The sequence below is a fragment of the Eschscholzia californica genome, unplaced genomic scaffold (genome assembly GCF_041429995.1).
Source record: "Eschscholzia californica isolate CP2 unplaced genomic scaffold, dmEscCali1.0.p SCAF_1, whole genome shotgun sequence".
In the NCBI taxonomy this organism is placed as follows: Eukaryota; Viridiplantae; Streptophyta; class Magnoliopsida; order Ranunculales; family Papaveraceae; genus Eschscholzia; species Eschscholzia californica.
Window position 1 is genome coordinate 1,235,565 of NW_028238198.1, and position 13,026 is coordinate 1,248,590.

General features: G+C 35.3%; 3 protein-coding genes across 3 annotated transcripts; 2 read left to right on the forward strand and 1 right to left on the reverse strand.

Moving 5' to 3' along the window:
- Window positions 1-138: 138 nt before the first annotated feature.
- On the reverse strand, window positions 139-3,088 carry PDF1B (peptide deformylase 1B). The gene is made up of 7 exons (XM_086633273.1): window positions 2,679-3,088; window positions 2,463-2,601; window positions 2,181-2,373; window positions 1,670-1,780; window positions 923-985; window positions 636-767; window positions 139-548 (listed from the first exon to the last, which is right to left on the reverse strand). Exons 1-6 carry the CDS (start codon window positions 2,902-2,904, stop codon window positions 666-668), a joined length of 834 nt encoding a protein of 277 aa, XP_086489399.1. The 5' UTR covers window positions 2,905-3,088; the 3' UTR covers window positions 139-548; window positions 636-665.
- Window positions 3,089-4,267: 1,179 nt separating this feature from the next.
- On the forward strand, window positions 4,268-7,346 carry LOC147562985 (ADP-ribosylation factor 2). Its single transcript, XM_086633283.1, has 7 exons — window positions 4,268-4,495; window positions 5,174-5,331; window positions 5,454-5,524; window positions 5,759-5,878; window positions 6,579-6,697; window positions 6,778-6,859; window positions 7,093-7,346. Exons 2-7 carry the CDS (start codon window positions 5,184-5,186, stop codon window positions 7,096-7,098), a joined length of 546 nt encoding a protein of 181 aa, XP_086489409.1. The 5' UTR covers window positions 4,268-4,495; window positions 5,174-5,183; the 3' UTR covers window positions 7,099-7,346.
- A 1,500-nt stretch (window positions 7,347-8,846) lies between these two features.
- Window positions 8,847-11,933, forward strand: LOC147562986 (iron-sulfur cluster assembly protein 1-like). Its single transcript, XM_086633294.1, has 3 exons — window positions 8,847-9,325; window positions 10,115-10,169; window positions 11,529-11,933. The coding sequence occupies exons 1-3, from the start codon at window positions 9,034-9,036 to the stop codon at window positions 11,686-11,688; spliced, it is 507 nt and encodes a 168-aa protein (XP_086489420.1). The 5' UTR covers window positions 8,847-9,033; the 3' UTR covers window positions 11,689-11,933.
- The last annotated feature ends 1,093 nt before the right edge of the window (window positions 11,934-13,026 follow it).

Below are 13,026 nucleotides of genomic sequence, written 5' to 3' on the forward strand. Positions count from 1 at the left end.
AAGAGAAAAGAACGCATGTGAGGCGTTTTAGTAATAAGCCCTACACAACATAAAAATAGAAGAGCACTTGTTTTATCCTTAGATATTATGGACTTAAGACACTACCATACTCCACAAAACTATTAATCTAAAAAGATCTAAAGAATAATGAATGACATATATTAATGACATTTCTAAGAGATTCATACAGAAGCGAGAAGCTCAATACAATAAAAATAGTTTTCTTTCATAAATGACAAAAGGTCAATACTCATTCATCACAGCTCTTCTGTGCGACCAACGCTAAAAACTAATTTCATATATTAGTAATTTAGTGAAGACATAGGACAAATGCTTCGAGCTTCAAATCAGCAACTTCTGTGCTCTTGTTATAGTTGCGGAGTAACTTCTGGACAAAAAGTAGATTTCTTACACAATGGAAGCCCTACTTTAACAGGGATAGATTATAAACCAGCATTTACACCTCCAGAAGCATCATTTACTGGATTTGAGTTGAGATAACTATCCTTCTGCTTGGCATATGGCAGGCACACTTCCAAATCTAACTCCTGAGGGTGGAAGTAAGAACTTAACAAGAGGAGCTAATTGCTGACGATAATTCAAATAATATAAGCAAATACAGATATCTCTACTACCTAGTTATATTGTGTACACTTTTTCCAGACTCAAGATCTCCCGAAACCAACAGCCGCTCTCATTCTTTTGCGAGCATCAACCTTCTCGGGACTTGGAAGTCCAGTTTTATCTTCGTACTTTTTTTCTAAGGCCTGATAACAACATAAAGGCCAGGAATCACTCTAAGATAAAAAAAAACTTCTACAGAAAGCTCTCGATAATTTGACCATGCTGTAAATATTAAACTACAAAAAGGAACAGGAGAATACAGAAGAATGAAAAGTATTGTGGCATGATTTCCACTCACTTTTAGCTCTGCGCGAATACTATCAACAATTTCTTCGGTCATTCTATCAAAGAAAAGAGTTCCCTGCAAAATTCATGATCCTAGTTAAACTTACCAAAAATATTGGATCTTGAAGCCATATCTACTTCTGTAATACGCTCATCTAAATAATTTCTACAGTTTCTTCTAGTTTTCCAGGAGTTGATAGTGTGGCATTGCCAGGATTGAAGAATAAATAGGAGAAAACGTATCAATATGAAACCTATGCATCATGTATCTAGGACAAAACACTATGTCTAGGTGAAAAGAGACAAAGATGAAAGTAAATGGGTGAAGTTGAACTCCAGTAATTTTCGTAGACTAATGGTGAAACTGTTAAAAAATTTAAAAGGAAATTCTATACAGGTAAAGGATTTCTTTGTTCCACAGAAATGTGTGGCTACAGATCCTACAGCAAACTCAACCATTCCCAAGATCCAGTTTTTTGAACCAGTGTTTAGATATGTAGGGTCATTTTGTACGAGTTTTCCAGAAGCTTATGTGTGTCGTGTGTTAGTGTATATGTGTGTGCGTTTACGACTTGCGTGTATATTCCGATCAGTTTTGTCTTAAAGGGCAGATCCCCATGTCAAATGGAGAAATAAAATGTATTTATATGAGAAGCTGCAAGAAGTATAATAAAGAGAACTTTAATCCTCTGGTTGAAGAGTGGTAGTTGATGTAGATCATGTACCGCAAACAGTAGACTGGATAAGAGAAGAGACAAACCTCCAAATGATCAAATTCATGCTGAAAAACCCGTGCAGGGAGTCCTGATAAGCTAAAAGTGAATTTAGCACCGGTAATATCCCGAGCATCGACCTTCACAGACTCTGGTCTCTGTAAGTACGAAAAAGCAAACAATCCGTATCATTATAAAAGCAGCATTAATTTCTCACGAAACTTCTACAGAAAAGAAATACTTTATGAGTTTGACCCTCAAGAACCGATAATCAAATTCATGTAAAAGATGAACTTAAATGTAGTATTAAAATCAACAAGCTCAATAGTATGATTAACACCCTAAGTATCATTGATTTCAAATTTCAAGTGCTATAATGGTTCTAGTATTAAAGACCACTAGTTGATACATTTTGCCACCAATAGTGGGTTTTGAAAACATTTACGCCCTTTCTATTCTATCGGGTAGGGTAGACAGTATTCGAGCACTAACATATAAAAACTATAGAATTAATATGTTATGAAACTTAGCAGGAGACTTAAGATTTGGAACATTCACCTCCACATCTGCATAAATCCCAGGAAATGATAAGCAACCTTCGTCAAAAAGAACCTTCTTCATCGAATATTTAGTAACTCTAGGGTTTACAAGAACAACTTCCTCACCTACACCACGTTCTCCTTCAGGATTAAACACCATAAGTCTAACATTAATCCCTACTTGAGGTGCTGAGAGTCCAATACCATCAGTTCTGTGCAAAATCAAGTAAAAAATTACATATCTTTCTCCTAATTTACTACTTTTATACGTTCTTTTATAAATTTTACAGGTATAACTTACTTGTACATAATATCAAACATTTCATCTACTAGTTTCTTCAAGTTATCATCAAATGTATCGATTCTTTTGTTCATTGCTCTCAATATTGGATCTGGATACTCCACGATTTTTAGTGGTGGCTCGAATAAGAGATCAGAAGCTAGAAAAATAGCATAATAATCATAAATTCAGTTCAGATAGACTACAATGATTCTAGAGAGAGAGAGATTTACTTACGAGAAGCAACTTGAACTTCTTTAGATGAAAAACCTCGCTTAGCTTGAGCAGATACATCCATTAATGGATGTATTTTTAGGGTTTTGGATGAACATAATCGACCGGCGGTGGAAGAGAAATGATTGAACCGGCAAAAGGTAGTTGTTCGGTGGCTCAAACGTCGTGAGAGAAGAGGAAGGAGTGCGCAGGATAAGGACGAAGATTGGAGAAATGTAGCCGGAGACATTTACTGTGATCGCGGTTTCGTGTCCTGTTATCTGGTTACTAATGGAGCACCGAGCACCTAGTAGAATAATAATTGGGGAAGGAGATAAGAAGTGAGTTTCCACCAAAACAGCTGCTTGGATGCGGGGACAAATTATGCCCGGTTAATATAGGGGGTTGAATTTAAAAATTTCTTTACGTACAAAAGTCTCACAAACTCGGTGGTGAAAGAAGTTTTTATGGTACGGGTTGATCTAATCGACCGTGATACGGTTTGCTTTCACTAGGCTTTATTTGCTTCCTGATTTGTTATGTAGTCTGTGGTAGAGAATTAATCAGAATTTTACATATGGACTAATGTGAGAATATTTTCTGAAATATTTTGTTTTCATCAAATATTGTGTTAAGAAAACTAAATATCTTTAGAATCAACAAAAAGAACTGTACAAAGAGAAAAATTCGCTCAAACATTTATAACTCATTGATTTGCACTTTCAAGAGTATCAAGCCTGTAGCTGAGACTTCTGAGTCACGAAATCCATGAAAAGAAATCTTCAATAGTCATACAAGTTGATAAACCATTACAGAACAACAAATAAAAAATTAAGAAGATTTTGACAAAATCATTAGGTTGTGAGGTTAGTTCATAAAACATAAACATAGAGTAAATTCTTTTATAGTGGCATATTAGTTTCAAAGAACAATGACATTGTCTTTATTGAACTACTAAGATCCTTGTGCAATTTAAGTGTTTCTTCCTAGTGGTATACTACTTTGATGTAGTTTTGGTGGAAGTCGTATGAGTTTGAAAGACACAAACCCAAACTTGTACGGACATGAGCAGTAAACCACGGGCCAAGCTCCCCTACACCATCCTAGTAGTGGTCTCAACACGAACCATTACCTTAACCCATCTACCGACTAAACCACACAACATGGGCGACTACTGACCCAGGAGTAGGCCTGTAAACGGTAGCTTATCGGATCGGATATAGGCATATCTGTATCCGATAAGCTATCCGAATATCCGTATCCGATAATTATGCGATGGATATTATAAATCAATATCCAAATCCGAACCCGATAATATTGACGGAAGTCGAAACTTTAACAAAATTTCAAACTTTTTCCTTTAAATTTTTAACCATTAGATCTAAATAATAAATCTCAACCATGCATTTTATATATTATTATGAATAAATTTAAATTTTTATTATTTTTTTATATTACTTATCTGATACGGATATTTATCGAATCGAATATTAGTATATCCATATCCGATATCCGATAAGCAGATATCCAATAAGGAATATCCGAATCCGTATCCGTTATCCGAAATTTCGGATATTTTTGTAAAATTCGAATACGGATGGGGATCTGATTACCCAGGAGGGGTCAAATGCTCACACGATTCAATCTTACGGGTATTTTCGCATCTAATAAACATAGCAAGGCTCATCTCAAAACATCCATTCTCTTTTTTTCCTTTTCAACCCCAATTTCGCTCTTCATTTTTTCATCTCTCAAAAAACTCCGCCAACTCTCTTCCCCAATCGATTCATCTTTCTGCATCTTTCTCGCACTAGATCGATCACTTACGAAGCTTTCTACAGGTAACTCAAACTTAGTCCTCCTTTTATTGTTAATCTTTTAGAAGCTCAGGTTCATGTATAATGTATTAATTTTAGCAATTCGATTCTGTTTCCATTATATAGATCTTTAGAGAAGATCGTGAAATATTGACTATGTTAGGAACTTTGTGAGAATGCCGATTTCTTCATCTTTTATTGTTAAATTGAGGTTTTTAAGTCGACTTACGATTTGATTCAAACTTTTTTTATTTAATGATTTGAACGAGATTCATTCAAATTCGAGTAATGCGCGTGATTATATTCTGGTGTTTTTAGAAAGATGAACTTGATCAAATCATTTAGATCTGTTAGAAGTTATGAGTTTTATCATTTCGATCTTTGACGAGGATCACGAAACTAAGTTGTTGCATAGGTTCAAAACATGAGAATAGTCAGTCCCTCACGGGAGAAGAGGGATCTAGCAACCAAGAATATAATGTCTAGATTTTTCTCCGCTCATTGCCAATTGGTTTTGAGTTGGATGACCACAAAATTGTCCTAATATCGGTGTTTCAGACTCATTTCCGATTTCCGAAGAGGTTTTTATCTCGTTTGCTAACTTAAGATGTCCTTTCTCTTGATCTTGTTATAAGGGATACCTTTTAGCTCCATTAAGTATGTGTGTTTGTTTATTTGTTCCTCTGTTTGGATGATCCTCAGCTAAATAAACATGGGGTTGACATTCACAAAGCTTTTTAGCCGGCTTTTTGCTAAGAAAGAGATGCGGATTTTAATGGTTGGTCTCGATGCAGCTGGTAAGACTACTATTTTGTACAAACTCAAACTCGGAGAGATTGTCACAACGATTCCTACTATAGGTAAGTCTTGCTTCTAGGGTATTACCCGACTTTATGATGTAAATTCCTATTTCTGTTATATTGATTCGAAGTGTTAAACTTATAATAATAACAATCATAATACAACAAGCTGTCTTTTTCAGGATTTAACGTCGAGACAGTAGAATACAAGAACATCAGCTTTACTGTATGGGATGTCGGGGGTCAGGACAAGGTAACCATTTTTCATTTCCATTAGTTGTTGAAGTTGAATTTTCAGCATTTCTCGATATTCCAGAATTTCCTTGTTTTGGTTTCATCTCTTTCTTTGTTTTATTACCCCATTAATGGATTACATTTGCTAATATTGTTATCTTATCAGAATTTTTCTCTAGCACTTATTTGGACATGTTTGTTTATATTTCGTTTCATTAGGGGTTAACTTGTCCTTACTTTTTTTCTTTTACAGATCCGTCCATTGTGGAGACACTATTTCCAAAACACTCAAGGTTTAATTTTTGTGGTGGATAGCAATGACAGAGATCGAGTTGTCGAGGCAAGGGATGAGCTGCACAGGATGTTGAATGAGGTATTTCTCATACTTGGGTTTCCGCTTTTTTTATTTTTTATCATGCATTTAGAGTATTTCAACAATTCAACCTCATGGTCGGCCGGTTGTAACTCGTAAATATTCTCATATGTTAAAGTTGATGTGTTTTTTGGTTCTAAGCTTGGCGCAATGGATCAAATTCCAATGCCTGGTTGGCTTTTTCTCATCACCTTTTCCATATCATTTTGCAGTAATTCTTTGCCAACCACTAGTTTCTCTTGATCAATGTTTTAACTTCCCGGGATGTGTAGAATCTATTAGCATATGCTTAAAAATATGCGCAAGTTTGAATTGGTATAAGCTTAGATTCTGAGACTTCATAATTACTTGTTTTTTGGACAATCTCGACGATAAGGAGATAATACTTGGCAACAAGAATGCACGAGTTTTGAATTGCTATTAAGAGATCTCCACAGTTAGGTACATCCTACATAGGTATATTCACTTAGATATAGTTGCAAGTGTTCCTAACTGGGGACAGGGCATACTTATAGTATCTTGGAAAGTGACCCATGATATCCTTACCCTACAGAGCAAAAAGTAACGACATTGGAAAGTAATTATAGATATCGACTTCCATTCAGGAAGGCTTCTAACCAGTATTTGTCATTTTGGTCGATATCAACCATCGTTGAGACATTGGAAAAGGATTTGTAATAATGCTGATATTCAATTTCAGGATGAATTGCGAGATGCTGTGTTGCTCGTATTTGCCAACAAACAGGATCTTCCTAATGCGATGAATGCTGCCGAGATAACTGATAAGCTTGGTCTTCACTCTCTTCGTCAACGCCACTGGTAATAACCTAAATTTTTCTTCAGAAATTTACTTAATTCTTAGTAGTCCTAAATTTGAGTAATATTTTGTGATGTCTCAGGTACATCCAGAGTACATGTGCAACATCTGGAGAGGGTCTTTACGAGGGTTTGGACTGGCTGTCTAACAACATAGCTAACAAGGCAAGTACTTTATCCTGTTTTTTAAGTAAAATTTAGAGTCATACAATTATGCTCGATGCTCACCAAAAATGAAAAATAATTTAACTATGACACATTATTTTGCTGTTTGCATTTAAGGGATCTTGAATTGATTGATCACCTTAATGATATAATTCTGCTTTGATGCTTCATTTATCTGTTTCAACTTTCAACAGTTTAGCTAACTTGTGTTTAACTTCTATCTTTTGTTACAGGCTTGAGGCGATTGAAAATTGGATCTGATTCATCCATGGATGCAGGATTATATGTTTTTTAGCCTTTTATCCTGAGATTTTCGACATCATTCTTGCGTGGAGATTGATTTCGGAGAAGGGAACTTTTCATTTCATTTTGCTCTAGTAATAGACTTTGGAGAACAAATACAATAATAGGAAAATGACTGGTTGGTAAGATGTATGTTTGTAAGGCATTGTTTGGGATTGAAATTTCAAGTTTACCTATATCTCTAGATGGTATATAGTAAATTTCTACTTTTTTTTTATGAAAGATAGTAAATTTCTATTTGAACAATTGAACGGGGAACATGCCTTTGGTGTGACAATTTAAAATCAGCTCAAGTCAGACATTCAAGAGGTGAGAAAAACAAATTTCCTAATATTTGGTTGAGTCAGGCTATCCAAGAGAGACCGATTTGAACAAGAAAAGGAGCAAACAAAACCTTTCATTTACGAAATGCGACTTAGGGATGATTAAACTCTTAGCCCATGTTTGGCGCGCGGGAATGGAATGTGATTCCAGGAAATCATGCTTGTTTGGTTTATCTTAAGAATTTGGCTTCTCTCAATGGCTGACTTGGAACAATTTTGAGTTTATTTGAGTAGGATATAACATCAATTGAATAAAGAGACCATTATTTAAATATTTTGAAATAATAGTTGTACTTCTAGCTAAAACTTGTCCAACCTAGACAAATCAAAATTACATACAATTCGTTATATTTTCCATAGTTGTTTAAACAAGGAATCGTCCACGACCCAGCCGATTGCAAGTGCAAGAAAGAAGAGTTTGTGATTGTTAATACAAAATTCATTTTGACAGATTCGCACGATCTCCATTTCTCTACTTGGTTCATAATTTCTACTTATGTTTAGTACAATAAAATTTTATGATCTTTAGGATCTTTTCATTCGCGATCTTGATGATTTTTTCATTTTATGATTTTTAAAGTCTTTTCATATAGTTTTTGTCTTGTTACTCCTTTCCCTCCATGAGGTACTTTACGTTTGGAATTTTTGTGTAGTTTACTTAAGTAACTCTCATGTTGTGTTGCACTCAGAGGAGTCAAAAATCTCAACCATGTAATGTTCCGGATTGATTTCCAACTTATTAATGAAATTTTGGTTTAACTCAAACAAAAGAAAATTACATACAAGTCAGATTTAGACAACAACGCAACTCAACATTTTTGAATAAACGTCCGAAGCTCTTAGCCCCCACACTCTATAAGTAAAATTTTAAATTTGAATTTCTCTTTTTCTCGAAAGAAGTTGATTTTCACATCCAAATATTTTATGTCTAACAAATCGTTTTTGAAAGATTATAGAGAACATGAAAAATTAGACGGACTATGACGAAAATCATACATAGATTATCCTGAATCGTAACTTGGACAATTATGATCCCTAATAAGGAACCAGAACAAGCTAAATAACATTTCTACCCGTCCACCACCCTTTGGTGTAACAGTTAGACACCCTTTTAAGTTTATAAGGTCGTGAGATTGAATATCGGCGGAACCAGTTTGTCATCAAGATTTATATCATATAATATAGGTAATATATAAAATAAATATTGTAATAAATTTGGTGGGCTTTAAGTCTCTTTTAAATTATCGAGTTTTTACCCTCTTTTATTATGATTTAAATTAGGCGGTTATCGTGCTCATCACATTCGTGAATGTGATGTAATAATGCCATATAATGACCAAAGAGAACCACAAATAAGTTAGAACCGCACGCAACTAAAAATATCTTTTTCTCTTTTCCCAAACACACGTACACGTGGAGCATTATCCGAAGCAGCGAGCAAATAAACCGCCAATGACGGAAGAATAAAAACCTAAACCCCCATTTCTTTTCATTTCTCGAACAAAAAACTCTTATCAGATCAAGAAATTATTATCGCGTAAGAAAAAGATGATTAAGTTTGGATTGAATAGATTTCTAGGGTTAGGGCAAAGAACCCAACCTCAAGCACAGGTACTGGCGAGATTTTACCATGAGAGAGTTGTTGATCACTACGATAACCCTAGAAACGTTGGGTCATTCGATAAGAACGATCCTACTGTTGGAACTGGTCTTGTTGGTGCCCCTGCTTGTGGTGATGTTATGAAACTTCAGATTAAGATTGATGAAGAATCTGGAAAGATCGTTGATGCTTGTTTTAAAACTTTTGGTTGTGGTTCTGCTATTGCTTCTTCTTCAGTAGGTTCGTGTTTCTCTCACTACTCTCTCTCTAGAAATATGATTGATTTTGGAGTTTCTATATCTTATATGCTTTGTTTGATTGTAAATCTGATTGCTAGTTTCCTCGATCTATAAATTTCCTTTTTTTCTTTGATTATCTTGATCAAGCCCCCTTTTCCCCCTTATTGAATTTTTTCTCTCTCATAACTTTGGATTTTGATGGGGTTCAAGCTTATTTTTGGAAATCATATTCTGCCGGATTTTGCGATCAAATTGTAGGTTTAGGGCAAAAGTGATCAAGAAATTGAGATGATAGGTTCCAAGGTGGGTTTTTTCTTTTGGCGTGAATTCCCTCCAGAGGAAACACCCCAGCCCCACCGGGAGAAGCTTTTTTCATTTCAAGATTTCATACATTTATCTTCAGATATGATTAGTTTATATCATTCATATTGGAAACAACCTTTTATTGCGAAACAAAAATTTGAGGTATTTGGTTTTAGTGGGTATTTTGTTATTGATTATGTAAATGTTTGCATATGTCAATGATATTATGATCATCGGATAAATGAGAGACCTTGATTCGTGGTAACCCTAATTTTTGGCCCCAAAAACTGTTAGAAAGGTTATAAGAGATATTGGATAGTGTAGTGCCAACTGCCAAAGGAAACATCTTTTCTATGTTAGAATAAGGCGAGCATAAATCGCCTATGTTTAACAAAGTTGGAGACTTGGAACCGTCAGGACTCAGAATTCATCTTTCTAAACATGATTATACTGATGAATTGGTCACTTTCTTCTTTTATATTTTCAGCTACAGAATGGGTAAAGGGAAAGCAGAAGGAGGAGGTCTTAACGATAAAGAATACGTGAGTACCTCACTGCCTCTTTTTGTACTTTAGATGCTTTTTGTTCGTTGTTACTTTCCTAGCTTTGTTCACATGAGTTTGCTGGGATTCGATGCTAGTTTAGATTGTAATAGATGTTTATGGAACATCAGGGTGGATTTGTTGTCCATCTCTGACTTACTATTGCTGTTTTAGGGTAAAAGTTGTTGCTTCAAGGTTATCACGAGATTGTGTATAGAAGTAAAGAGAGCACGAATGAGAGGGGAGGATCTCTTTGGGCACTGTTTGTTTGGGAACATGATTCTGATACTTATGCTGGATTAAGTTTCATTTAGATATCTTAATTGGGTGTTGATCCACAACTAAGCTCCCTCAACATAATCTATTATGAGTGGAGCTGGGGGAGAAGTGGAAAATTTTGGAACTTGGTCATTAGCCTGTTTTATTTGTATCTTCAAGCTCTACCTTTGCCTTTGTCATTGCTTTCTGAGATAGTTGCAATCATATAGAATACCACCTACTTGTCGTATCCGCTTGTTCCTTGCATTATTGAACTCATTTGCATGATCTTCAACGTTTTAAAATTTGTTTTTTACGCCTTAACGCGGTTTGCTTTCACAAGGCGAGGCGGCGTCTTGAGGCTTAAACCTCGTGCGTGAAAGGCCTAAACTATTTGTGTTTTTGAAGGCAAATGATATCATTTATGTAAAAACATATCATAGTTTTATTACATTTACTAGCATAATGTAAAGTCCCAAGTGTTCAATGAACAAAATACTAATACTTTCATGTTGCTTTACAACTCGATAATTAACAGTTGACTTCAGATGCAAACATTTTAGTCTCGAGTTGAAATACGTACGCCTCGAGGCATTAGGTGACTGCCTCGCCTCGATGCTATGCCTTGAGAGTTTTTTAAAACATTGACGATCTTGTTCGAGATTAACTTAGAGTCTTAAGAGATTACTTGGTATAGTGACTTGTCCTAGACTCCTAGTAAGTTATGCTTATTTTATTTCACCATCTGTCATAGGAACATCCACGACCAATAAGTTGTGTACATCAGTAGTTGAGGGATCTGTGTTGCATTTACTCAAGCCTGTCCATTGAGCACTTTTAACTGCATTAGAATTTGCATGGTAAAAGCATCCTATGTGCATGCGCTATTTCCACCTACACATATATACCAAGTGAACTGCTTCTATCCTCACCTTTTTACAGGTTGAAAGTATTGATAATAAGTATGTGATTGTAGGGGTAAGTTTTGCCTAAAAATGTTTTTGTTGTTTTTACCGGCAAATTTGTATATGCAGTGTGTATTGTGTGTGCATGGGTTTTATTTCTAATGGGGCTTGCGTGTGCCTTTTGATGTTTGTACAGTGAGATTGCTAAACATCTGTCACTCCCTCCAGTGAAGCTACACTGCAGCATGCTTGCAGAAGATGCAATCAAGGCAGCCATGAAAGATTATGAAGCCAAGCGTGCCAAGTTGGGGAAGAGCACAGAAACCTCAGCTGCTGATGGTACATCTAATGCTTGATTCACCATCTTTAGGTTTCTCTTTCAAGAGATACAGTTAGGAGTCCTTATGCTGGTGGCCTCGACGATGACGACGAGAAACAATACTCCCCTTTTTTCCTTGAACAAGTTCCATGAATTACTGTATAATATCTTCACTCTTATAAGTTCTACTTCAGTTACTATTTGGTTTCTAGGTTGGTACAAGAAAGAAGTAGCATACTTTTTGCTTGTTATGGTATATGAATAAAAGTTAACTATGTAAAAGTTTGCGAGACGTTTCATGGATTAGCTTGTAAAATCAATAGTTTTGAGGATTTGCAGCAGGATGGGTATAATTTGGAGCTTCCCTGATTATGATCTGACATCTCTATGTGAGCTGTTCCTGATCTGGTTTTGCTAGCCAAGTTTGTGTTTAGCCCTCCCTAGTCTGTTTTCATAATGGAGAAATTGAAGCTGTTTGATTCATTGAAGAATTAGATACAAGTTGGGACTTCATAATAGTGCACGATCTAATGATATCGTGTTCAATCGTGCGGAAAATCAATCACAGATTAATTAAGAGGTATTTACTAAGCCACAAAGGTTTTACATCAACAATTTCACTAACAAGTAGTGATCAAAAAATGATTTGTCATATTCAGTTAAATCTGAATCGTCTGATTGAAACAGATCTAGTCAATAACCATCGATAAAAATGTAATTGTTGCTTCTGAGATAGTAAAATGTGCTTTTCGTTCTTGTTAAAAACACTTCTTGGTTAAGGGTGCATTGTTTGAGATCAAATTTTTTTTGTAAAAAAGTGTCTTTTCTCAAAATTGGTTTTTTCTCCTTTTATTTTGGTTTGAAATTGGTGAACTTGAGTTGATTTAACTATAAAATTGGTTCGAGTTCTTTTCACTTGATATAACCCAAGTACAAATCAGTTCAAATATACCTATTGCAAATGATCTACCAAGTCATACAATAAATTTTAGTTCAAATTCACCAACTTGAGACATGTCTCACCAAAAGTACTGAGAGGGTGAGCGGGATCGCCTTTGACCCTAAAGAGAGATACTTTTAAAATTTTCCGTCTCAAAATTTTAATCACCTAACATTCGCACTCGTCCCCAACATTTAAAATACGTCTCTAACCAAAGAGAGACACTTCTAAAATTTCCCGACAAAAATTCATCTCAAGTTGCAATCAATCAAAGTTCCCGCTAGTCCTTGGGTAAGCCTATAAAAGAGAAAAAAAATGGCGGAATCTGATTATGACTCGAGCGGAAAAAGGAATAAAAACAAAAATTTGGTAGTTGAAGGTCGAATATAACCCCCATCATTAAGAATTCTAAACACCTTTACTATCCACCAAACT

Excerpts from the sequence above, each read along its gene's own strand:
- PDF1B (XM_086633273.1), bottom strand. The coding sequence starts at position 2,904 with ATGTCTCCGGCTACATTTCTCCAATCTTCGTCCTTATCCTGCGCACTC. Across the intron at positions 1,781-2,180 it reads GGATTTATGCAGATGTGGAG|AGACCAGAGTCTGTGAAGGT; the intron begins GTGAATGTTCCA and ends TCGTACTTACAG. Across the intron at positions 768-922 it reads GTATTCGCGCAGAGCTAAAA|GCCTTAGAAAAAAAGTACGA; the intron begins GTGAGTGGAAAT and ends TGTTGTTATCAG.
- LOC147562986 (XM_086633294.1), top strand. The coding sequence starts at position 9,034 with ATGATTAAGTTTGGATTGAATAGATTTCTAGGGTTAGGGCAAAGAACC. Across the intron at positions 9,326-10,114 it reads TATTGCTTCTTCTTCAGTAG|CTACAGAATGGGTAAAGGGA; the intron begins GTTCGTGTTTCT and ends TTATATTTTCAG. Across the intron at positions 10,170-11,528 it reads GTCTTAACGATAAAGAATAC|TGAGATTGCTAAACATCTGT; the intron begins GTGAGTACCTCA and ends ATGTTTGTACAG.
- LOC147562985 (XM_086633283.1), top strand. The coding sequence starts at position 5,184 with ATGGGGTTGACATTCACAAAGCTTTTTAGCCGGCTTTTTGCTAAGAAA. Across the intron at positions 5,332-5,453 it reads CACAACGATTCCTACTATAG|GATTTAACGTCGAGACAGTA; the intron begins GTAAGTCTTGCT and ends TGTCTTTTTCAG. Across the intron at positions 5,525-5,758 it reads ATGTCGGGGGTCAGGACAAG|ATCCGTCCATTGTGGAGACA; the intron begins GTAACCATTTTT and ends TTTCTTTTACAG.